This window comes from Crinia signifera, chromosome 6, assembly GCF_055691185.1.
Source record: "Crinia signifera chromosome 6, ASM5569118v1, whole genome shotgun sequence".
Lineage (NCBI taxonomy): Eukaryota > Metazoa > Chordata > Amphibia > Anura > Myobatrachidae > Crinia > Crinia signifera.
This window is the reverse complement of record NC_139222.1, coordinates 152,248,361-152,275,783: the sequence shown is the minus strand read 5'-3', so window position 1 is coordinate 152,275,783 and position 27,423 is coordinate 152,248,361. Positions and strand designations below refer to the sequence as shown.

The 27,423-nt window shown below is 41.6% G+C and overlaps 1 protein-coding gene across 2 annotated transcripts in view; it reads right to left on the bottom strand.

Moving 5' to 3' along the window:
* Nucleotides 1-300: 300 nt before the first annotated feature.
* The window catches only part of TOX2 (TOX high mobility group box family member 2), a 108,334-nt gene continuing 81,211 nt past the window's right edge, over nucleotides 301-27,423 (bottom strand). For both annotated transcript variants that reach the window (XM_083147661.1, XM_083147662.1), the window contains exons 4-9: nucleotides 14,950-15,189; nucleotides 14,364-14,591; nucleotides 8,525-8,605; nucleotides 7,456-7,851; nucleotides 2,984-3,114; nucleotides 301-1,290 (exon numbers count right to left, since the gene is read on the bottom strand). In XM_083147661.1, coding sequence (XP_083003787.1) covers nucleotides 1,254-1,290; nucleotides 2,984-3,114; nucleotides 7,456-7,851; nucleotides 8,525-8,605; nucleotides 14,364-14,591; nucleotides 14,950-15,189 — 1,113 coding nt within the window. In that variant the 3' untranslated portion in view covers nucleotides 301-1,253. The remainder of the gene's footprint in view (nucleotides 1,291-2,983; nucleotides 3,115-7,455; nucleotides 7,852-8,524; nucleotides 8,606-14,363; nucleotides 14,592-14,949; nucleotides 15,190-27,423) is intronic.

Below are 27,423 nucleotides of genomic sequence, written 5' to 3'. Positions count from 1 at the left end.
TAATACATTGAAAATAAAAGACATTGTGGCACTTGTAGATGCCTCAACTCACAAGAAAAGTCTTCATGGAACATTTATCAAATGTTAGCAACCAATTATGACCAAAATGCGTGACTTCCTGTGAGCCAATGGCTATGTGTTACCAACAGAATGCTAATCAACGCGTCCAATCAAATTTGTGCTTTCATTATTGAGAATTGCATAAAACAGATATAATCAAATTGCTCATTAGATCCTGCACTTTGGCACTGTTAGTAAACATCAATGTAAAACAAAGAAAAATAAATCCAAAATCAAACACATTTTTCAAATGTTTTTATTAAAAAGAAAAGTCAAATAAGCAGTTGTGAAACAAAATGAATGTTCTGGCTGGACAGGAATAGGCAGCTCAGACCAAACATAAAAAAGCTATTTTATTATTAAATCAGAAATCTGCTTGTTTTTTTTCTTTCTTTCCATAAATAAAATTGTTGTCAACAATTTGAAATAAGGTGAAATTGTGACTGAAAAAAATAGAATAACTTCATGACTCAGCACAGATAGAAATTATTTTCTTACTGTAAAAATAAAATGAAAAAAAAAAAGAAAAGAAAAAAAATTTGGCAGTAATTTACACATCCTATGTATAACTAAAAAATGTGCTACAATTAATATAAAATGCTTTTACTATAAAGTAAGCTACTCCTTTTATTTCTATACACAAAAAAATTGTAAAGATGTCTTTATCACAGTCCTAAACCACATGATAAATCTACTTACAACTATTCAACAAATTATATTTTTCATACTCTTATTTTTTATGACATTTTTTCTGTGTTTTTTTTGTATATTTGCACAATTTTTTTTTAGGTATTTATCATTTTCCACTTATAAGAATTATTGTTTGGTTTTGGTGGGGTAGGGGTTATTTCAAATATACAATATTAACAAACCTCTTTACACATTTTATGTGCCTGGATGAACTTTGAAAGCGCGACCCCTTCTCGTTTACTATTCATCCTCATGCTTTCCATAGCAAAGATGGTGGCAATAAGAGGTGTCTCTTTTGTTCATTAGAAGTTATGGGAGTTTGGCTTCTTGCTCCACCAAGTTTATATTTGCAAACAAAGCCGATTCTCTGAGACTTGAGAAGAACCAACCACTAAAGTATGCGTTTCTTGGTGTCTGTGCCATCCTTGTTTTTGATGTCCAGTGCTGTAGACTCTCTGAAATGTCCATTCCTTCAGCCTTCATTTACAAACTTGTATGTGGTTCTAGGTGAGGTAGAGAGACTTGTCTCCTTGCAGAGAACTAAAATAAAGTAAAAAGAGATTAGTTTGAGATACCTAAAGTAAAAAAAAAGACCCAAAGTAAATAGATTCTAAATAAATAATATTCTAGTGGGATATTACAACTTTTTCTAAACTCATACATCCCAATATATTATGGTGCATGGTTAAGATTAAAATAAGGTATTCAAGTCTAAAATTTCTCTATTACAATGGGCCTGATTTACATAGAGATATCCAGTGCAAACGCCCATGCAGTTCAACCAGGATTTCCTGGATGGTTATGGGAGGGAATAGGGTGAATTAAGTCTGTAGGCTGTCTCAGATGTATTTGGGACATGCTGATGTCAGGGATTGTGATGCACACTCTGTTCCACTGACACCAGCAGACAGTTGATGGTGCAGCTTTTCGCACACCACAGCGGATTAAAGCGGCAGCCAGTGGGCGTCTCAATGTACAGTCATCAGCTGCATCATTAGCATAACTTCTCATTAGCGGCTGCAACTATAGTCACAGATGCTTCTGCTCATTATCCACCTCTGAAGGTCCAGGTCCAGTCAGTGTTAACAGTGAAAAGGGAAAAGATGATAAAATTCCTAAATGTAGCCCACCAAAGCCTACCACTGTTTTCTTTGCAAATAAATAAAATAAATGTAAGTGAATCCTGCTTGAAATATAAATTACACAATTAAAAACATGTATTTGACCCATAAAGCAGCAGGAAAAAAATGTGTATAAGAATTTATAGGCAAGACAATATAAAACAAATGGATGGAGATCTTCCTCACCATCATTCTTCTCACCTCAAACCCAACTCAAGTGTTTTTCTACATTAAAAAGGACCTATTTCTTTTATATACTTTGAATCTTAAAAGTATATATATATATATTAAAGTAATATAACTTATAGAATTTGTAATTAGAATAATCAATTATTACTTTTGTATAGCAGCAGTCCTTTTTTTCTTTTTTTTGTATAAAATCCCATCCAAGGTTGAATCAATAACTAATTTTGAGGCGGTGCTGTTTGTTAATAAGGCACCCCAAAATAGACAAACCTAGCAGGGGCCTATTAACAGAGGAAGAGGTCCCAGCACAGTCTCCTCTGGCTAGGTACCCTTCTCTCTAGCCAGTAATTCTGAACACTAGGTGCACACACTTTATTGTGCATGCACAGAACTCCGGGGAAATAGTGTAGCCATTTACTTTCTTGTGCATGCACTAAATGCCAGGAACATGGCTGCCGCTCCATTTTCCTGGCTGATTTGTGGAGAGGTTCTGTTGCCGATTAGGAAACTATGGAGAGGGGAGTATTGAAACAATAATTTCCTTGTGTGCTGTGTGGGCCCCCCTGGATTTAGTGGTCCATGCACACTGCATAATCTGCAACCATTATCGATGCATCAGTAAAACCAGGTATGTAGAGTAATCAAAAAGGCTTTCACCTGAATTTCTTACATTTGCTTGAACAAAGTCTGTCTAGAATATCGGACAGATAGTCTAATGACAACCTTGCAGATTGATATTAGGTGTGCCTAATAATCACAGGCAGATGCAAAACTTTTAAACAAAGCTCATTTATTTACTCTGCAGTGTTGAATGAGCCACAATGAGACCTAATATCTCCAGAACCAATGTTTCTTATACAATACATTACCAACACAGTTACTTTTCTTTTTTTTTTTTTAATATATATATATACTTTATTACTCACTTGCAGTGGTTAATTCCACACTCTCTGTTGGGAAACTCATTGTCCCACTCTGTGCTTCCAGGGGGATTGGAGGAGGCAGGGGATCTTGGGTCAACATTGTTTGAAAATTCTGATGAAAGATGGGAGAAGTCCTAGTGATAATTGGAGAAAAGGGGTCAATGTTTATAAGGCAATAAACAGACATATCAATACAATTACACTGCAAGAAGCTGTCAAAAGGTAGACAAATGCAATGTTCAGGTATCAGAGATAATATGTTATGGAACAAAAGATAATATGTTATGGAAATTTTATATAAATAAAAGAAAAGAGTTTATGGAGACCAAGGTGTACAAAATTAATATTGAGTGGTTGGTCAAAACCCCTATAGTATGATTGTCAGATTTGACCAACTGATTTAAAATTACAACAGATAATAATATTACATCAGGCTTGTTGAGCACTGATTCCTGTTGCCATTTTAAAACTGCTTGTCAAAGCCACTGGTAATCAGCAGCATTGATAAACCGCCTGTAAACATAAAATAAATAAATCAAAATATCCCCCAAACAATCTAAATATTGAACAATAGTAGTTCTGCCAAAGTGGTTTGGTCAAATATACAGGTTGGCAAATTGCATAGTTCGTTAACTAAAAATATTTCTCAAACATCCATAGGGTGTATTGGGGAATCAAGTAGACAATGGGGTATAGGTGGGTCCATATAAGCCGGTGCACTTTAATAAAATTGAACATCCTGTGTGCTGGCTCCTCCCCTCCATGCCCGCTCTGACAGCTCAGTTTAGAAAAAAGTGCCCTCAGGGCCGGTAGCACACTCTGGAGCTCCAGAGTTTCTTCTTGCAAATATTTGTTATTTTATTTTTACAGACCGTGCTGGCTCACTACCAGTCTGTCTACAGCGCTATGGGGGGGGGTCACTGTACCAACCTCTTTCTGGGTTAATGGCCCGTGACCCGCTGACAGGACTCCGTTATTGAGGGGTGATGCACCGCAATCGCATAAGGACTGACAAGGGCACCCGCAGCTAAGCCGCACTCCTCGGCGCTGGACACAGCACTGCCAGGATCTCCGCTAACGGGACTCCCTAGGCTGTCAGGTGGTAAAAGCTCTCTCCTGCACATTGAAGCAGCCATGCCTTCTTGGAGGCGGAGCTTTGGGAGAGCGGGACCAGCAGCAGCAGCCGGCACCATTTCTACAAGGATAGAGGCGGCACGACTACAAAGCATCGGGACCCTGATGAGCTATATCTCTCCATAGGGGCTTATACGCTGGTTCTTTCAATCTCTCTCTCTGTCCCTTCTCAGGGTCTGGCAATGTGAGTATATATATATATATATATATATATATATATATATATATATATATACATATATACATATGTGTGTGTGTTTAAAGTTTATTTTTACTATTCTGTTGTATTGAAAGGCAGTGTGACAGAAAAGAAGTCTGTTTGTCAGTCTTACCATACTAAGTTCTAACCTTCTTCAGAGAGGTCCCCTTTGTGTGAACAATGCACTCTGTCTGCACAGGGCAGCAGCAGGAGCCTGCATGATTGAGTCTATAAAGGATAAGATGTCCTCCACTTCCTCTGAACTTTCAGTGGCAAAAGAAGAGAGGCAGGATTTGCAAGAGACAGTCTCTGATTTAATGGCTGCTCCCTTTACACAAAGGTTACAGCCTCCTAAATTAGATCCTCAGAAGCGCGCACTCCCGCCTCTCCTCGGATCTGACTTGGAGGAGGAAGTCCAGGAAGAGGGGAGGTGGATATGCCTTAGGAGGCTTAGGAAGCTCATTCTCAAGGAGTAGAATCCGTTATTTTTGCTATTAGGGAAGTGCTTCCCGACAAGGAGGAGGAGCAAGTGGAGCAGATGTTTTTCTCCACAACACAGAAATCCACAGAACTTAATAATAAGTTCAAACAGACATAGGCTTACCCGGAAAATAAATTCCAAGTGCCCAAAAGATTCTTGTCCATTTTCCCCTTTTCTTCATAGGATAGAAGGGTATGGGAAAACTTGCCGGCAGTGGATACTTCCATTTCCAGACTGTCCAAAAAGATAGTTTTACCTGTCCCGGGAGTGGTCTCCCTAAAAGACCCTGGGGATAGAAAGTTAAAGACTAGTTTGAAGGCTATATATGTAGTGGCAGGGGCTTTGCAGAGTCCAGTCATTGCAATGTTGGATTACAAAGGCCATTAACAAATGGGCCACTTGATCCATGCTGATCTGCATGTGGATGTTCCTCAAGTGGACATGCTCACCCTTCTTAAACACATTCAGGAGTCGGCTGACTTTTTATGTAAGGCTCTAATAGAAATAGTTGTGGTGGCGGCATGCACTACAAATATGGAGGCGCCTGCCTATAGAACCTTGTGGCTATGCCCAGAATCGAAGTGCCATGGGACTACTGCTTCCTCTATCTCTTCCCTCAGATTCCATTGATCCCGAGGCTACTGAAATGCATCAAACGGTAGAGAACTCAGGTGATATTTTATAGCACCAAATTGGCCGCGCAGGGCATGGTTTGAAGACCTTCTGTCCCTGGCCTTGGAAGACCCTTGGCCCTGCCACTTCGGCCAGATCTTCTACAACAAGGGACATTCGTTTATCATGACTTACATCGGCTGAGTTTAATGGCATGGAGTTTGAAAGGGAGATGTTAGCTAGAAAAGGTATTACCAGTGCTGTTATCCCTACTATGATCAGGGCTCGGAAGTCCGTTACTTCATAACATTACCACCAGATCTGGAAACATTATGTCTCCTGGTGTGAAGGTCATCAGTACCCTCCAGCGGTGTTTAAACAGGGTCGATTCCTGCAGCGGGTGTGGATTTGGGCCAAGGCCTAGGGTCTATAAAAGTTAAGATTTCTGCTTTATCTATCTTTTTCCAAATGCAGTTGGTGTTAATTCATGAGGTACAAACATTTTTGAAAGGGGTCCTCCACATCCAGCCCCCATTTGTGCACCTGGTTGCACCTTGGGATTTAAACATGATTTTGGAATTTTTACAATCCTCCTGGTTTGATGTCAAGTTTCTTACGTGGAAAACTGTTCTGTTGCTGGCTTTGGCATCCATATCTGATCTGATCTTTCATGCCGACAGTGCTGAGCTTCATACAGGGCCAAAGTTCCTACCAAACCCATTGTGGTACCGGAGGTCACGGCAGGTTCCGCTACTCCAAAGTCACTTGATGTGGTTAGTGCTTTGATAGCCTACATTTCACAGACTGCTCGTACCAGAAAATCAGACTCTTTTTGTGCTGTACGATGCCAACAAGATTGGTTGTCCCGCTTCAAAACAAACTATCACTAGGTGGATTAGGTTGACAATCCAGCAGGCATATGCGCAAGCCACTGTCCTGCTTCTGTTTCAGCTCACTCTACTAGGTCAGTGGGCTCTTCTTGGGCAGCTGCCCAAGGTATTTTGGCCCTGCAGTTGTGCAGAGTGGCCACTTGGTCGGGGACCAACACCTTTGTAAAGTTGTATAGGTTTGACAACCTGGCCTCAGAGGATCTTCAGTTTGGCAATTCTGTTCTTCAGGGGTCTCAGAAATCTCCCGCCCGCTGTGGGAGCTTTGGACGTCCCAATTGTCTACTTGATCCCAGTCCCTATTATACCCTATGGATGTTAGAGAAATTAGGATTTTATATTCCTTTTCTGGTAGTCCATAGGGTTTACAGAGCGCCCTCCTCTGTGCTTCGTTTTTCCCTGTGTTGGTCTGGTTTGATTGACTTGAGGTTTTCTTTCTTGTAATACTGCTTATATGTTGTGTTTACTTATACTAATGTTTCCTTCTCTCTGAGTATGACCATCTCCTTCTAGCACAATTTTCTTAGAATGGGCTGTGGGAGCGGGCATGGAGGGGAGGAGCCAGCACACAGGATGTTGAATTTGATTAAAGTACACCAGCTCCTATGGACCCATCTATTATCTACTTGATTCCCTAGTATACCCTATGGACTACGACATAAGGATTTACAGGTAGGTAATATAAAATCCTCTTTTTATATTCTAATCAAATAAATGTGGTTCTAATTAAATGTAATTATAATTTTGGGGCGAAACATGTGATCTAAGCATTTGTTGCAAACCTTAAATTGCAGTAATTAAAAAAAAAACAAATAAACATAGAGTAATGGAAGTGAGTGAAACAGATACCAGAAAGAGTATGTTGACAAAATAAGAAATCAATATGGAAAGTGGTGAAAGAAGATATTAAAGTCAAAGGTATTAAATACAAAACTTACAGACCTGGAAAAGAAAATTAGTTGAAAAGAGAAGAGAGTGAAGTTGAGAAATGCAACTGAAACAAATTTAAGGGAGAATAATAGCCGGGTGATGGACTATAGACAGAAAATGAGACTGAAAGAAAGAGTGACAGAAACGCATGGCAGAATGTTGACCATGGTTTTAGATTTATGAATTGAGACCATAGAGAGTAAGAAGATTGAAAGTGGAAAGCGGTACTCACCTGTTGACCTGTGGGGGATGAGCTCATAGGTGACTGTAATCCAATGGAGGGGGAAAGGATGGGAGATTGTTGTACTTGCTGCATATTGAGGGACTGATTAATGAGAGAGTTGGAAGGGTGACGCATATGCTGGTGAAGGGGTGGGCTAATCTGGAAAGGGGGTGGAGGTGAGGCACTGATACTGGGCAACATAGATTTGGCATTTAGGCTCCGGGAGAGGCTGGAGTGAGGGTGCCCGCGGTAGCTTGGCAGGTCTGCAGGGGACAGAAAAGAAGCCAGCCCAGGGTATGGTGAAGAAGGCTGTGGGGGCATGTTATACATAGACTGCTTTGGGAGTATCATTTTGGAAGGCTGATTGGGCTGGGAGTTCTTCGTCTCTCCTTGGTCAGTGTAGCTCTAGGAGTAATAAAATAATGTCAGACTCAACCATATCTTACATTTATAATTAATCATGCTACCATTTTTTAAAACATCAAAGTGATCTTTTTTAGTAAGTGTAAACCAATTAAAGCTTAAAAAATATGATTTATTTATTTCTGCTAAAGGATATAATCACAGAACCACATGCAAGAAAGAATCAATCATTTGAAAACACAATATCCCTGGAAAATAAGACAGCGGCCCAAAAAATTAAATAACTATATAAATTTTATATAAAAAAATGTTCAGAGTTAAAGTGGAAGTAAAATACAGGTACTTATGTAATATCTGGGCTCTCGTTTTTCTTATGAGACCGCGTCCCCTTGCGGGGCTCGCTGCGCTCGCCACGCTTCGGGCACGGTGGCTCGCTGCGCTCGCCACACTATATAAAATCAACTCCATGCGTAGTTGGATAGTAGGGGTATGAAAAAATGGGGTGCATTTAACATGGAAGCCCAGATAATACATAAGTACCAAAATACATTAAAAAAATGAAACATGATTAACGCTATTTGTGATATAATTTTAGTAATGTGCATAACTATGCATAATCTGTTATCTTGTATTGGATGTACAGTAGCCTCTAAATAATGCATGTAATTAGGGTCTATGCCCAGAGTCGGACATTACTAATATTTCAGTCTGTTACCTTGGAAACCAGACTGGCTCTGTAGGCTGCAAGGGCCTTCAAATACTCCTTCTTGGCTGCCTCAGTCTTCCGCTTGTAGGCCTGCAGAACAAGCGAACAATCAGGCATTACATTTAGTGCAGTTGTTACTTACTTTTAATCTTGTGTGTTCCATTTACATGTGACTTTTATGTCATGGCTCAGACAAACAGGTCATATATACTTCTAACAGACACTACAGGGCCAACATAACTACTGCACACAGTAAACTCCACCCACAGGATCTTATGAAATGAAGGCGCCCTGCTAATATGCAGATTTACAATATTTATACTTATTACTCCATCATAATTAGTGTGTCTTGCTGCACATTTACATCCATTTGAGGTGAAGCACTAGGAGAGACATTATATAGATCTTTTTCAGGAAGTACGTGGCTGATGAAGTTTATTTTTCTATATTGCTGAAGTATATATGATGTATCACATTGGGTATGGATCATTAGGTCGATAGTAATTGGGTGGACAGGGCATAGGTCAAAACATAAAAACAGCTGACATGGCTTCGGTTTATATTGAGCAATGGAAATGGTTGACGCTGGAAAAGGTCGACTTTTTTGGTGACTATGTCAAAATCTGCATGGACACTGTATAACTGTATTGTGTCCCCTCGTACAGCTCAAATGCTTTGGGACCGGTGTCTCACTAACTCTATGTCCACTTGGTTCATAAATAACAACTATATTAAAATCATGAAACACTTATGTTGACATTTTCATTTGTCAACCATTTCTATGTTGACCTAAAACATGTCAACGCTTTTCATGTGTCCACCTATGCCCTGTTGACCAATAGTGGTTGAACTATTGAATGTCAATCTAATTACTGTCAACCAATCGACTGGATCCCATCACATCATACAGTTGTAACCTTCCATACCCAAGGACTTGGGTATGTTCAGTGTATCCAACCCTAAAGAGGCAGACATGTATTGGCCTGAATATTGAATGAAGGCCCTGTAACATGGTATGAATACATGCACAGACCAATTTCTAATATTCATAGCAACATGCAGATGAGGGGCTGACAAAGAGCAATGGATTGGTTGCTGCATTAATGGATACTAATCGACTTACACATGTACATAGAATAACCCCAGGGTCCTAGGAACACTTGGTTGTAGAGTTTGTGTGCACATTTTGTTTTAGCTAAATCTAGCAATAGGTCACGTTTGCAGCTATCTCCAATTCACTTCAGTCTTGGGGCGAGATTTTCTAAAGGGAAAATGCCGTAAAACCCCCGTTTTACGGCATTTTCCTATGTATCAATCCCCGTCCGCCCCGTTTTCGCAAGGCTGGGTATCGCCACCCCCTGGGTGGCGATACCCTATAGTAGCCTATGGGCTTCTTTCGCCTCCCGAGGTACGACGTCCGCGCCCCCCCCCCCCTCCCGTCCTCCAAAATCTCCTCCTCCCCCTGGTGTCACAGCCGGGAGGACATCCGGCTTCAGGGGGGAGGAGGAGACGCAGGGGGACGCTGCCAGCCGCCGGGAGGTGACGGAGACCCCCGCAGTCCACATCACAAGTATCGCGGGGGTCTCCGTCACCGCAACCCGATGCTGGCCGCATATGTTAGTACATATGCGCCAGCATCGCGGCGGCTGCAGTGCGAAGGGCGGCGATGTATGTTAATACATCCCGCCCTTGGTGCTATAGTTGACTGCTTTATCCACTACTTGTTGCTAGTTCCTAGAAATAATTAAGCTATATTGCAATGTTGTATCATTTGTCTGTGTGGGATCTGCTTATCCCTATTTCATTCCCCACCCACACCCTACTCTTTTCTTCTGTATCCCCAGATTATTGTTCTTTATATATTCCTTAACTGAAACATATAAACTAATACAAATCTTATAATAATTGATACCTATGTTTCTAATATAGTAAACTGATTGGAACTAGACTCAACTGCTTTACTTTTCACTTATTTTCTTGAAGAATACTTTCCTAACTTCATAGCCAACAAATCAAAGGCTTTTCATTCCCATTGCTCCAAATCCTGATTAACTCTTACAGAAATATGGAACATACTTGGAGTTTGCCCATTGCTTTATGGCACTATGGTGGTGATTCTGGTTGACTTGCTAAGCAGCAAAAAATCGCTACTTAGCGAGCCATCTAACGCCAGACACCGGGCGAGCAAATGGCCGCCACCGCCGCACATCAAAAATCTCTGCCATCTTGTGAATGTTTTGCATATACATCTATTTGCAGGGTAGCGTACTGGGGCGAAATCATTCGATGGTCACCAGCCATCAAGTGATTTTTCCCCTGCTGGCAAATATAAGTCAATCTTGACCTATACTGCGGTGTCCGGTCTGAAAACGGAGCACTGACATCAGCTGCCCCAGTCCCATCAGGCAGCTGCCCGCCTGCCTGTGGATGCCCAGCATTTTCCTGGGCACACCCACCATTTTCGTGTATATGCCCAGGGAACGCTAGGCATCTTCATGCGAACGCCCCCTGCCCGCTTCGATCCCACCCCCCCCTGTGCGAATGCCGCAGCAACTATGCAAGTCACAAAAGGCATCCGCACAACAGCCCTGCACATGCACATATACGAATATGCGCATGCTCAGAGTGTAAACAAAAGTTCCTGGTGCGAATACTCTGGGACCCTAACAGATTAGAATGAGGGCCTATATGCTTTATTCTGAAAGTCTAATTAACTAAAACAGTTAACAAGCCTTTAATCCATATAACACAAGGTAAATGAGGACAGATCCCCATTCCAAACATCAAACATTATTACAAGGGTTAGCTTCTCTGCCTCACTCCAAGGGGTACATTAACTAAAGCTTCTAAAAATGAAAGAAGTGATGTTGCCCATAACAACCAATAAGATTCTGTCTACCATTTCTCTATTGCAGCAGTTCTCAAACTGTGGGTACTGACCCCAAAGTGGGTCCTGACCTTCTCAGCATGGGGTCGCGACTCCATGTTGCTGACCATCAGGCTGATGACTTTTCTAACCTCAGTCAGTGATTCAAGGAGTCTGAAAAATCTGTTGAATTCTCTGTTATTTTAGACTCCTCCCATCATGTTGTGCCTCCACAATGCTGCTATGTAGGTGATGTCTGCTGACTACACATGTGATGTGATTACCTTCTGCAGTAACTTGCTGTGGTCCTGTTATTATTTTTAGTGTCAGACAAGGGTCCCAGAGCAAAATAGATTGAGGACTCCTGCTCTATTGCATCCTAGAAAATGATAGAAAGAATCTGATTGTTGCTAAGGGCAACATCACCTCTTTTCACTGGGCAGCATGGATGGCGTAATGGTTAGCATTACTGCCTCACAGCACTGAGGTCATGGGTACGATTTCCACCATGGCCCTAACTGTGCGGAGGTTGTATATTCTCCATGTACTTGCGTGGTTCAAAAAAAATAAAAATAACCCTAGAATGAATGTGTGTACCTGTTTTAGGGAATATAGATTGTAAGCTCCACTAGGGAGGGACGGATGTGAATGTTTATTATTCTCTGTACACGCTAAGGAATATGCGTGCGCTATATAAAAAACTGGTAATAAATAATAAATACATTTTTAGAAGCTTTAGTAAATTTAACCCTAAGACTCTATGCTACGCTTACATGTTGCCTTCTATAAGCCCGCTGGCTGGGACGAGTGCTTAGTCCAGTTATGTCATTTACCATTATGTCTAAAGTGATGCTTTGTTGAATGTTCTTATATTATTTACCATTCCTCCTTTCCTTTCATAAAGTAATAATCATCTGAGCATTGCTTGTCACTTTTATGGAGTATTTTTATGAAGACCCATTATGCAAATATAACCCTGTCTAATAGAGTTTATACAGATAGCCCATACCTGTCCTGAGCTTCAGTTGCACTGAGCCCTGTCTATGGCTGGTCCTCCCCACAGCTTTATCAACCAAACATCAAACTATAGATTTTTGTGCTACTCAGTCCAAATCAATGACGTAACTATAGTCCCGCAGCCCCTGCGGTGGTGGGGAGGCGCTGAGAGGGTGTGGGCGCCGGGGGGGGGGGGGGGGGGGCTGCAGCAGGACTATTATTACTCACTCCCTTCTGACGCCGTTGGTTTTGTCTGCACCGGGTCCCAGCTCTCCCGGCTACTGCTGCAGCGCTAATACAAAAAGTGACACATGGAAAATGGCTGTCCCCCATACTGCAGACAGTTTTTTGTCTGCAGTATGGGGTAGCCATTTTCCAAGTGTCACTTTCATTAGCAGCAGTAGCAGGGACCCGGTGCAACCCGCATCCCTCCCCCCCCGCACCCCTGCTTCCCTCCGCCGCACCCCGGCTTCCCTCCGCTTGCACCACTCACGGCCCGGCTGCCTGTCCCACCACGCGGCTGGCTGCGCTGCGGTCCTCACCAGGGCACGGGAGTGCACACTCTCATTGAAGAAATATTAATGAGGTAATGGCCGCACGGGGTCGGCGGGGGGGGGGGGGGAGGTTAGGGTAGGGAGGGTGTTTGTTTACCCTGGGGGGGGCGCCCCCCTGCATTTTTGGCAGGGGGGCGCAGAATTATTAGTTACGCCACTGGTCCAAATCCAATAATGTCGGCAGGATGCAGCAGTGTATGGAGAATGTAGTCAGTGGTGTCACTATGTGGGTGCGGGGTGTGCGGGACACACCAGGGTGACACTTAGGGCCTTATTCTAGTTCACTCTTAGAGGCAAATTGCTTCTTAGCTGGACAAAACCATGTGCACTGCAGGGGAGTAGATGTAACATGTGCAGAGAGAGTTAGCTTTGGGTGAGTTATTTTGTTTCTGTGCAGGGAAAATACTGACTGCTTTATTTTTACACTGCAATATAGATCTCACTTTGAAGAAAACCCTCACCCAAATCTAATTCTCTCTGCACATGTTACATCTGCCCCACCTGTAGTGCACATGGTTTTGTCCAGCTAAAAAGGAATTTGCCTCTAATAGTGAACTAGAATAAGGCCCTTACTGAGGAGTGACACCAAAATGCTGCCTCCTGCTGAATAACAGGAGCCAGGTGCTGCACGTAATGTTATAGTGTAGGAGCCAGCACTGCAGACACAGCGGTCTCAGAGGCATTTTCAGCATCTCCTGGATCCCTGAAATGTTGGAAAAGGGGGTTGAGATGCTAGGCGTCACCCCTTCACATTATGGCGCATGCATGGCCCCCCTCTGATGCACTGGGTGTCAACCGGGCAAGGGATGCTACTGGACATAATACGACTAGTTCCAACAGGTTGTAAGGAGCTTCAGGAAAGGCATTATATGTACTCTAGTGAAGTGATTTTTTTGCTCTTCAGGACCCTACACATTTCATGTTATTTATTGTGGTGGGTTACAAAAACAAAAGATAAATACAACTCTATTCTAATAGTGTGTACACACGGTCCAATTTCCTTTCCGATGTTGACGATATAGTCAACATCGGATCGGAATCGGATGCAGATCGCAAGGGTTTTAACCCTTGCGATCCCGATCCGATCCTGATGCGCGTTCACGTATCGGAAGCCAGAAAGTCTTGGCTGCCTTGTCTATATAGTGCAGATCTGCACTATATAGTGAAGATTGGATGCAAATCGGATGTGCCTTAAGATCCTATCCACGATCCGATCTGATCGGATCGTGGATAGGATCTTAAGGCACATCTGACCGTGTGTACACACCAGAAACGAATAGAATCCGTTGAACCTATCTTAACCTGGCTGGAAACATAAAATTATTCTGATACCTTTAACCTCAACATGACACCATTTCATATTTTTTCAATAATAATATTTAAGTATCCCCACATGCATATTAAGTAAGATAATAATAAGAAGAACACTCACTTGTTTTTGTTCTTCGCCCAGGCTGTCCCACATAGATGCAACAATTTTAGACACATCTCCAAATGTGGCATTAGGATTTTGACCCTTGATGGCTGCTTGAGTATCCCTAAAAAATAGGGCATAGGCAGAAACAGGTTTCTGGGGCTCATTTGGGTCCTTCTTTTTCTTTTTCTTCTGATTTTTAGGTTTTTTACCAAGGTCAGCTGAAGGTCGTTTTTCCCCAGCAACCTGCAAAAGATGCACAAAAATAATGTAGATTGTAACTAAAAAAAATACTCCATTAATAAATGTGCAATAATCCATAAAAAACAAAAGCCATTTGTTTTCATTATCTTAAAAGGGCAAAGCTAATTGATATTAGACTTGCCCTTGTAGACTGAACCAATGTTTTTATAATTGTTTGACTACAGTTATATTTATAAATGGATTTATTTATTTTAAAAACTCATTATATACTAGTACATTATAGAATGTATATGTTTTGTTTCTCTGGTGTATAGTAAGAGAGATTGGCGCGCTGAGACACATACTGTACAGTAGATGTAATTATAGAGACAGCAATTCTAGAGAAAAGTATTATATCTACCTTATAGTGAGAGTCTGTATCCTCCTCCTGGGTGGAGCTAGAAGGGGAGGGTGTGGCAGATTTACTACCTGGGGGAGAAGGAGATCCATGAGTAACTGCATTCCGCATCCCCATTTGTGAAATAAGCTGTGATTGGCTGAGTGCACTCATGTGACTTGGCAGCATTCCAGATCGGTTTATCAGGGAAACTTGATGATTGTGATCATAGGAGGATGCTTCAGAGTGTACCAGCTCCTGTATCTGGGAGGCAGAAATGACATTATAAGACAAGAACAAGAAGGGGAAGCAGCTTACTAATGTTTGACGTTCATAACATGTTCTCCTTATGTCTCTATGTAACACCTACTACCTACACCTCCAATTTTTCCAAAGCCTGCATTTTAGGCACTGCTCTATGCAAAGAAAGAAAGATTAACGGTGGAGCGCTCAAGGGTTTTAAAACTTATCACACAAAAATAAATGTATATAGGTCAATTGGGTATCACATAAAAACATCACAGTTTATTTATGACTAGCACATAAAATATTAAATATTCAAATTTAGAAGTGAAGCATATGAAATACATCATAAAAAATAAAAATAGAAATAATAAAATGCACTCTGAAAACTATTCATGAATGACAATGGGTTATACTGTTATCAATCTCACATGTTCCTAGTGTACTCTCCTCAAATCATTGGATATGATCTCCCATGGTGTCCATATTTAAGATGGTATAGTAGGTGTCCATAAACCTGAATGGATGCATTCTGTATTTGTATCCACTTACTTGAGACAGGATTTTTTGGGGACTCTGGATCTTAATAGGCTCCAATGGTTAACATATGGTGGTATCCCAAGAGAATATGTCCATTTGGTATTGGCAAATAGGAAAACCAAAGTAGGGGGATCAATACGAGAGCTGGTCCAAGTATGAGATGAGTTCAAAGTCCAAATTCATATAGCAGTGTGCAGCCTAGCCTGACGCGTTTCGTTGATCTAAGACAACAAAAGTTGTCTTAGAACTACGAAACGCGTCAGGCCAGGCTGCACTCTGCTATATGAATTTGGACTTTGAACTCATCTCATACTTGGACCAGCTCTCGTATTGATCCCCCTACTTTGGTTTTCCTATTTGCCAATACATGTGAGATTGATAACAGTATAACCCATTGTCATTCATGAATAGTTTTCAGAGTGCATTTTATTATTATTGTTTCTATTTTTATTTTTTATGATGTATGTCATATGCTTCACTTCTAAATTGTAATATTTAATATTTTATGTGCTAGTCATAAATAAACTGTGATTTTTGTATGTGATACCCAATTGATCTATATACATTTATTTTTGTGTGATAAGTTTTACAACCTTGAGCGCTCCACCATTAGTCTTTTTTTCTTTGTATGTAGTTTTGGGGACTGACCCACCTCATTCCGGTGTGAGCAGCTTGCTAAACAACTCACCTCTTGGTGCTTGTTTTTTTCCACCCAGGTGGAATTTTTTTCTCCTACTGCTCTATGTAGCCTCTCTTTATACACCCTGTAACATGGCTAATTCACCATATTTACAAAAGATCACCAAGACACTTTAAAAATTCAAGCACTCTATCAGGTGATTGCAAAATATGATTTCCTTGCCTATTACTAGGCTCAGCAATATGTGGCTCAGACTAATTGACACTTGTCTGATCAAGATTGGTTTATTGTTTAGACTGCTGTCACTCTCATCTTTATACTTTCTTATGACAGGCATGCCCCTCAATGGCTGCATTGTTTCCCTAACCTAACAGTGGCCATTTTACTTAAAACCCTATTTGACTCTTGTCACATTATACCTACTAGCTCATACAAAGAATTGTTTCTAAATATCTATCACAGAACATATATTAGTCCTTATCTTAGTTTTTAAATGTCCTTGTTGTCAGACAACATTGATCTCTATCATGGTTTGAGATTGTGTCCTTTATTTAAAGTCTATCTTCATGTCTGAAACTTTTCTCTGGATCACCTAGCTAACTTCCTATTTTGATTCAGCCTGTGCCATATTGGGTATATTGCCCCAGTGCCAAAGAATAATTGGCAGTTATCGCAAATTATTACTGGCAATAAGTGCATCTGCAAAAAAGAACCATACTGGGTGCATGGATCCAACCGGGGATGTCTCCTTTTTCCTCTTTTTAAAGAAAATTAGTTTTGCTTATTCAGGATGGAATAGCTGTAGGCTTATTTGGCCAAGGAGATCAGAGTATCTAAGTTTCCAGTTTGGGAGAGCTTCAAATCTATGCTTCATATTCAAACATGACTATTGCTTACTGAAATGGTTTTCTTCCACCTCATGATATTTAGGGCCTGATTCACGTCTGATAGGTGCCTGGCGTATTCGCTCTGGGGACCAATGTATTGGCACTGCGCATGTGTATATGCTAATGTACGCATGTACGCATGTTTGTATTGTGGCAGGGATGTTCGCACACTGGCAGGGGGCGGGCATTTTCTCAGGCCCGCGCGGGGGTGTGTGTTAAAGGGCTCGCTAAGCCGTGAATTTATGCTGCTTAGTGAGGTAACTTGAATCAGGCCCTTAATGAGTCTAGTAGAAAATGATCACCCTACCCCATAAAGTTATACTCTTTTAGTTTGCTCAGTACCCTCATACTTAATAACACTTGTGTCTTAATTATTGCTAATATATATAATTTTTGTAACCTTGTGTACTGTCATTGGAAACCCTTGGTCTTTCTATTGCATTGTAAATATGACTATGCTTCAGTAAAATAAAATCAAGCATTCAAATGTACTCATCATTTACAGGCAGAAGATACAACACTGCTGAGGGCTGCACAAAAATGCTTGTGAGATCAGCCTGTCAGCCTCATGTGAACAGTTTAATATTGTTTCATTTTCAAAATGGCGGCTTTTACTGTTACAAGCCTGTTCAGATAAGTCAGACATATATTCAGTAAATGTATAAGCATCTGGTAAATGTCACTTACGCAAATAACCTCTATATAGCAGCTCACATGCTGCATTCATTCCTTTGTAAAACTATCTTTTTAATGATCAATTAACAACTCATTAGCAGCCTGACTGAACCGCAAAATGAAGTGAAGTAAAAGAAATCATCCACAATCCAACTGATTAGTGTCATCAAATATGACTGATCTTTAAAATTGTACTAATTTGTCAAAATGTTGTAGTGTACTGCAACTCCTGTACTAATTTATAGGCACAGAGAACTGCCCTAGTGGATTTGTGTTCTCCTATAGCCATAGTATTGTCCCATCACCATACATATACAATAGGATTAATGAAATACAACTCAAGATAATAATAGAGCTGTCCAGCTACAAACACTACTTTAGTTGTCCTTTCCAGTTCTCTATTTTTTCCCAAGCTACTGCGCATTACACTACTTATACTGTAAGTACTTCATTTTACTTAACAGGATAGAATCAACCAGGGGCAAACAAAAGCATAAGTAACAATTTAACTGACAATTTTACTTGATAAAATAAAGTTTAAAAAGTATTTTTAAAGTTATATTTAAATATATTCTTTAAAAAGATATACCTGTAGGCGGTTTGCCTACACCCCCAACCCTGTGTCCATAGGTCCTCATTGTAATTTTACTTCCCTCCCCACAAATATATCCCCTAGTGGCACAAAATTCACTGAAATGTGAACTGCCACACCCACTGATGATAACAGATCTCTTGGCAATACCCCCACCGTCGCCCCCTGTGTCAATGGGTATCCAATAAGTACCCCCACCCTTGTGTCACTTATTTTTTTTAGTACTAATATATGCACCCCCTCCTGGCAACAATTTGTTTATGGGGCAGCATAAGGCCCCTAGTCCTGATGGCAACCCTCATTACCAGAGCCCCTTGCCCCAGCAAGTTTAGATCTGCTTGCAATGGATTCTGGGGCACAATGTCAAAGGTGATGACTGTGGTCAACGATCAGGACATCACTTCCATGATGTGGCTGCAGCAAGAGGAAGTCTATTTTGCACTTGCACAGAAAGGACTTCCCAATACAGAAGAGGGGCACTGGACTCATGTGTAGTACAACCCTGTTGGAAGACAGACTCCTAGCTGCGGTCACATCACATACCGTAGTGCCAGGCAAGTGGTTAAATCCATTAATGTTAATCTTGATTATTTATTCAAAATGTTTCGCATTTGTAAGTTTTTACTTATAGTACTGGAATTTAAAAACTAAGTGTGCATTAGCAGCATGTTTATGTGTGCAGATACTGAAAAAGCAATGCAGTTAACTGTAACTACTGTGGGACAGTATCACTGGGATAGCTTTGTATAAGTCAGATAATGCTGTGATATTTTCCCAAATGGCCCCTCATGATTAAGTATCTGACTTGCGGCAAATTGTGATGGTGGATATTTACTTACCAGAGCAATTCAGTATTGCTCCAGGGCAGGTTTAACTGCTCAGAGAAGCAGCTGCCCCAATGTTCTGTCACACTGCTCACAGTGGTACTGTGACAACCTAGCCGACAGGACCATATTGATGTATGGAAACACTAGTCCGCTACCTTTGAGTAAGGACGAGCAGGACCAGAGGACATGTCCTCGGACTGGTGCCTCCGGAGTTTCTTGGGAGGAAAGAAGAGATTGGTTAACTCACAAAGCAGCAAATTTTGCTGCTTTGCGAGCCAACTAACGCTGCCTGCCACCTGAATGAACGCCTGTTACGGCCCTGGACCGCGAATCTCCCCACGGGCATGCAAATGGATGTTTTGCATAAACAGCCATTTGTAGGCTTGCGTGCGGGCCTGAAATCATTCAATGGTCGCCAACCGTTGAATGATTTCTGTAGCACTCTCAAATCACTCCCCCCCCCCCACTTTGAGCGCCTCGGAGACTATGCAAGTCTCAGAGGGCACCCGCAGTAAAGACCTGACATGCGCATATTCACATATGTGCATGCGTAGATCTAGAACATCAGTCCCTGTTGCAAATTCACAATGGGGTGAATCAATTAGAATGACCTCCACAGTGGGCAGACAGCATTCTCTATATGCCTTCCAGCTTGCATCCAGAAAGAGAATGGCTATCAACATGCTGATTGGTGGATGGAGATATTCCCTGTGTATTGATTTGACCAGGGACTACATTGCTGTTACGTTGGCCCCACAGCCTACTTCATATTTATGAAGTCGGATATATCGGCAGCAAAACCCCTAAAAATGTTAAATCTATGTGATAATTCTCCAAAGCATTTACTGAGATTGACATATGCAGTAGAACAGGAGCATGTGCCTGTGATGTGATTCCCCACCAACACTATATAACAGGTGGCATGGAGAGAAGGGGCAAGCAGCAGGGGCCAGTAGGTGGTATACCATCACCATCGCTACACAGGGCCAGCTTAGCCAGAATGCTTAACCACCTTTCTGGGGTCCAATTTAGTTTAGGGTTAAACAAGTTTATGTTTGCAATGTCATGCAATGCGTTTATATGCCAGCACTGAAGAGTTGCCACTGAGCTGTGTGCACATACTCTATTTGACTACATTTGCCTGTATTACGGGGCAAGGTTACACTGTATGTCAGAGACTAAGGGGACGTTAGACGCTTTCTTGCTAACTATATACTACTTACCCTGCACTTTTTGCCCTGCCTATCTTTTAAACTTAATTCTCAAAATATTTAAAAAGTATTTCTAAGTACCGCACAGCATCTCAGTATGATTATTGTAATCCACACATGCTGCAGTAACAGTGCAGAGAGAAAAAGGGAGCTGGAGAGAGAAACCAGGTGTGGAGACAATAGAGAGGAAGAAAGAGAAAGATGTGAGATAGAGACAAAAACAAGGTATTGAGAGATGGTTTGGGCGGAATCTGAATATCAGTGATTGCATTATATTATGCCGAGGTGTCTACACCCCCCCCCTTTCTCCCAGGTTGTCCCCAGATGCAATGGCAACAGTGCTCCCCCATGACCCCCCCCCCCCCGCACTGATTAGGCACTCCTCCAGATCAGTCTCATGCGTCTCTGAACACATGTCCTTGATCATCGTCTTACCGAAAAGCAAACTTGTTTCTACCATTTAATACAAACTTGTTATTTATGAAAGAGTCAGTTAGTAGTAAAATAGAGATGTCGGAGTCAAAATATTGTCTTGCCAGCTTTGTCTGAGACCACATTTATATCCAATCTTAAAATAAATTGAAGTGAACAAATTTGAAGATCCTTCAAGATATATTAATTCGTTTTTCCTCATCTGTACTGTTTAAAACTAATATCTTGTATAGCAAAAATGCATAACATCCTATAAAGCATTCTCTGCTACAGTGATTTCCCGTACGTAGAACTTGAGCTGTCTCCATGATCAGAGTAATGGCTGCTTACACACAGGTGCCCAGCTGCTATTGTTAAACCAGCAAGCATTTAATTGAAACAAACGACCATAATAATGGTACATTATCTCTGCAGGCTTGAAGCCATAACAGTTTTAATTATTGAGTTAAGAGTCAAACTAATTTATCCGTTAAAATAACAGAAGCGCCTATGCTTGGTCTGATCAGCTTTTTAGAAGTGGAAATATCAGGGGAACAGCGGGACAAGACTGAAACACGCAGGGATTTCCATTCGTGCAGTAGCCTCATTTTTAGGAGAAGATTATTGCAGCAGATTGAAGACTTGGACTAGGGGCCTGATTCTGGATTACATGCAAAACTGCAAAATGTGCAGTTTTGTGTGTCATTTTAACGCTGCCCGCATGCCTATATCCCCGATTCATTCTCTGGTGTCTTATATCTGCGGGCACCCTGTACGGGAAGCTAGTATCCGCTGCCCACCCCTCGCAATCCCGTCCCTATGCCTATTTAATGGGAACGTCCAGGCCCATTTACAATGGGAGCATCACCCCATGCCCCCCCACCCGCACTGCTAGGTGGGAATGGGACATCGAACAAGTAGTTCTCTGCACCTGCTTGCACCAGGTGGCTGCACATGCACATAAAAGTATATGCGCATTTACAATTGCTCACCATCACTCCCCTGCGCGAACACGCAGGGGAGGGTGGTGATTAGAATCACCCCCTAGGTTGGAAAGGGATATAACTATAACCTTTGATAAAGAACATGATACTTAACACAATAAGATGTAGAAAGGGAAGTTTTATAAAGTATAGATGTACAGTATAATAGATATAGTTTTAGTGGGACGATTATTATTAATTAATCAATTTGATTCAGGTGGATGACAATTCTCTTAAACACAACAACAGGGCCATAACTAGGCGTGCTCGTGGAAAGCCACTGCACAAAAGCCAAGTAAGCGGCACCCGTATCCAATCCCTTAGTCAACAATGTCTAAGTCGACAGTCACTAGGTCGACCGCTAATGGTCAACAGTGACTAGGTCAACACCTATAAATGGTCCTCATACCCTAGGCCAACATTGACATTGACATTGTTGACACTGAAAAAGTTGACACAAGTTGGCATAGAGATAGATTATAATAGTGAACAAAGCATGGCAAGCGCACCGCTTCCTGGGCCCTGTGCAACATGCCTGGTACCCTGCAGCCACAATCGCTACTGCAGTGCCGGCCAATGTGTCCTTCATATAATAGCCAGTGTTGTTATTTTCGGTGACGTTATGAATTCATGCACTCAGGGGGCACCCCCGGCACTGGGAGCAGTAAAGCCTGGTTACAGTGCTGCACAACAAGCTTCCTGTCTATAGAATCTATTTATTTAAGTAGGTCTTCCTTTTAAACAGCTGTTTCCGTGTGTTTATGGCAGAATTATGCATCATTCTTCTTATATAATAAAGCTATAATGCATTAGGTTTCAGAGATATTTTCTGCTTTGTGAACAACAGCACTCACAGCAGCCAACCCCAACATTTTACACTTGAGAAGGTTAGCTATTGGAAATTGTCTCCATTAACTAATCTGCTTTCCTCAGTTAACTGTAGAGGAAAATTCTGATCCCTCACTATTGGAAATTAGCTCTTTCGATGTTCATCGCAACTACTGTACTTTGAACAGTGGTGACCTGATGGCCACATGTGCGTAGATGAGCATCCAGCTCCGAAACTGAAGGGGAAGAGATAGCCTTAGCTCCTCAAAAGAATTGACTCTAGTCCAACCATGGATCTTATTCTGGTTAACTCGCAAGGTTTCGAATTTTGCAGCCTTGCGAGTCCCCCAGGCTGCCCCCCCCCCCCGAGCGTTGTGGCCACTTACACACAGCGGCGGCTGCACATGCGCATAAATAAATATGTGCGCGCGCGGTCACCAAAAATCGGTCCCCCATGCGAAGGCGTGGGGGACCGATTAAATTAGAATCACCCCCCCCCCCCATATCACAGTGAATGGCCCCAGAGTGAGAGGGTGGGATCAATATGACGATTCTATGAAAAGCACATCATTTTACCCATGCCTTATTAGACCCATGATTTATGTCATTTTGCTATGAGGTGGGGGTGCTTAATGAGGCAAATTGCCCATCTCCCTCCTCAGATGCCATCTGCTCTTACTGTACCTCTTTGTCTGTTATTTTCCATTATTGTTTTGTTATTGCTTTATACTCAATTCAAGAAGTTCAACGGAATATGCCGGATCTATATTTGAAAATGTTAATAATAACATCTCGGCACTGGGCTTATCCTGGACAGGGAAAAGAAAAAGCCAGCAAGATTGGATATATGGGTTGTGCTATAAGAAGAGTAGTAGAAGAAATGACATGAATATTAGAAATATGGAAAGCCATCCAATTGATGCCCAAATCAATAATCCAAACTGTCAGATTTAGGCTGACTTTAGTGTACACATTAGCATTCAGTCTTTTATCACATGACTGCAGAGTAAAAAGCTTTTGCTTAACGTGAAATCTCAGCCTAAAACTATTGATTATGCAGCTGCCTGCTTCAAAAAGCCAAGTGGTATTCTGTACAGGAGGTCGGCAGTAGAATGTTAATGGCTTTGGTGACTCTTGTGGATCAGGGTAACGCTATTCCAGTTTAAGTACTGTAAAGCTCAGAATTTTTAGTTGAAAACATTGAAAGCCAATCAATATTTTTATGAATTAAGCTTGAAAGTGTAGGATCGCCCCTTCCCCCAGGTAAAATGTCACTTATGGTAAATAAAAGGATGCATTAAGATGGTGGTACAGATTAGGGACATGATTTCAGTAATTAGTGCTGTGGTCTTGACGGATCATATGCATGACCAAATATGACCAAATAGTTTTGTTCGGAAATATGCCAGAGATGAGGCCATCTTTCATTTTTTGTGTTTGATATTTTGCATGCTGGTATTTCTTATTTTAACAATGTTGTTTCCTTCTCCATTTACTTATTCACTTAACAGTAATGCTCTACACAGATCAGCTTTTATATTACTAAATAAAATAATGCAAGTGTTAATAAGACACTTAATAAGAATTTGCCCAGGAGTTTCCATGTGTATTTCCCCATCCTAAATAAAAAATAAAGTAATACATGGAAAAAGATCTATATCTATTTCCCACTTACACAAACACCAGTACTGGATAGACTATAATATTGGTGCAAAATAAAAGTTTCCTGTGATAAGATATTTTGAGCTGTAACACTTTTTTGTGGTTTTAATATAACGCTATACAAAGGCTGCTTGCCAGATATTGCTTTGTGGTTAACGTGACAAACGTTGGCTTTTAGGTATACAAGCATGCTACTGTGTTTTAAAATATATTATTCTCTCTCTCTCTCTCTCTCTCTCTCTCTCTATCTATCTATCTATCTATCTCTATCTCTCTCTCTCTCTCTATATATATATAGATATATATAATCCATATATGGCTGCATTCGCATTCACAATGTACAGCGACTGGGGTAGCTCCCAGGAAGTCCCAAGTTTCAATGCAAAAAAATAAGAACCAAATTTAATCTCACATATTAGCACTAGAGAGAATCACAACGTTTCGGTGTAAAGACCCAGACTTCATCTATATCCAGTGTATGTGATTCTTTGTCACAATATATAAACATATACAGTATACACTAGTAACCCCAATACTTCTCCCACACTTGTGTGCACAATTAAAATTCACTCCAATTCTGGTTGCAGCTGCTTAACCACCAAGTTTCCTGAGGGCTCGGAAACAGTAACCACAATATACTCCCCAAATGGTGGTATAGCAGCTACATTTCCAATACATTAGCCCATATGTCCCATCAAAGTTTATGAAATAAGAAAAGTTGGATTTCCAAACAAGTTCTTTATTAGTTTCTTCAACGATAATGTAACAATGGGACATTGTTTACATTATCGTTGAAGAAACAAATAAAGAACTTGTTGGGAAAACCAACTTTTCTTATTTCATAAACTTTGATGGGACATATGGACTAATGTATTAGAAATTTAGGCGCTATACCACCATTTGGGGAGTATATATACACTAGCCTTAAGGCCCATCCGATGTACGGGAGAAAGTTTATGCTTATGCAATCTCAAAAGATTTGTAAAGTGAAATGATTTTTAGTTTAGTAGACCCTTATAGGCCTTTAACCCCTTCGGTGGTATGGCCGGAAATTTCACAGGCTGAGCTGTGCTGCGGGCTCTAATGAGAAATATCTGTGCATGCCACTGTAAAGAAAGGGTGAGCCAGTGGTGCCTCCATCTATGAATCTCTGGTGCACCACTATCCCCCGTCTCTGATCCCCCCCTCATTGGCGATCCTCCCACTCGTGGAACATCAGGGCAGCTCGGGAGGATTAGTGCAGTAACAGAAAGGCTGAGCTCCCGAACACCTAAGTGCTCCAGAGCCCCCCCCCCCCCCAGCGGCTCCAAACTTCTCCAAGCAGCTGCTAATAGGCAACGCTGGCAGCAGCAGCCTCAGGGAAGAAGGGGCTAGTGCACAAGGTAGTGGCTTCCTCTTTTGTTGTGAGTATTTCTGGGGAAGGGCAAACCTGCCCTGGTAGGTTTGTCCTGCCCCAGGAAAACCCACCACTCAATGGTCAACTTAATGGAGTCTGTTTATTGTGCTGTATTTAGGGCAGTCATGAGGGGGGGGGAGTGGGTACTTTTTACATGGGCCTGGGTCTGTTGGCGGAGCCCGAGTCCTGTGCCCCCCTCCCCACTGCAGAGACCAGGCAGTGGGAGTAGAGAGCAGAGGCCTCCGCATCAGCACAGCCTCTCTCCCCCGCTTAGCACACGCTACTCAGTGCCATGTTCTGAGTGTGGGAGAGAGGCAGCAGCAGCCTGTGCTCTGGCACACAGCCCACACCACCTGCATTTTTTTTTAACAGGAGCATGGCTAAGCCCCTCCCATTGACCATGCCCCTCCTATTGACCACACCCCTTTTTTACTGGGCCCGGAGGCACTTTCAGTGGCACTGGTTGTATTCAGAAAGTCATAAGCTTTCCAATGACATATCACAATGCATGAAAAAAAAACCTGAAATAGCATGGACCCTTATAACAGCACCCTTAAGGGGTCGTCCGAGCAAACCATCTGTGAACTTATATTGTCCTGTAAGATGATAAGGTAGTGTACAAAGTTTGAAGATGATTAGGTAAAGCGTTCGAGAGTTATCGTGGAAATCCATACACATACACAAACAAACATAATTTAATTATAGTTACGGAGATATATATATATATATATAAACTGAAACACTGCCATCTGCTGGCAGTGAGTGAAACTACTTCTCTTTCACACATACAGAAACACAGAGGCAATCACACATACTGCTCTGCCCTCCAGTGTGCATTGATGAAATTTATGTCATTGCTCAGCAGGGACCTAATCACATGATTTACACCTTTAGGTTCTGTGGCTCACATCCTCAGGCTGTGAAGGCAGGGCCTGATGATGCTAATCCGGGAGGAAATAGACTGCTCAAACTATGGGAGTTTTCTAGACTTTCTGGAAAACTAGACAACTAGGCTGTGAGACTTGCAGAAAGTAATGCATGATGGAATCTGTCCAGAAGGGAAACTATACAAAAAAATAAAGCTATATGAATCACACAAGCTGCAAAAGAAAAAGGCAATTACATCATCTGACATAAGGTATGTACTGTAGATGCCTGAGAGACATAATGGTTCTGGCACAATGTCAGTCTTGCCGTGGAGTCTGGACAGAGCTGTAATCATTGTAACCTACAGTATCTCTAATTTGTCCAACAGAAGTTTATAATATATTCTGTGTAACACACGAACAGGCTGGGAGGGTTTACAATCAAAGAAAAATATTATAGACTGTCCTCCTATTGCAGCATTCCTCTGGACTGACTATGTGCAGAGAATTAGCTATATTATGTTGAGTAGGGCTTTTCAGACTGCCACTGTATGGGTGAGATTTATCGTGCTGTCACCAATGACCATTATACTTATGAAAATACAAGGAAAAGCCCCTTCCATTGAAATTACTCCTGTCTCAACGAGAACAATCTGTATTCTCCATGGGAAAGATTTGAGCCTAATTGCCTGACGCGGTAACCACTGCAAATTTGGCAGCCTTTCAAACACATGCAG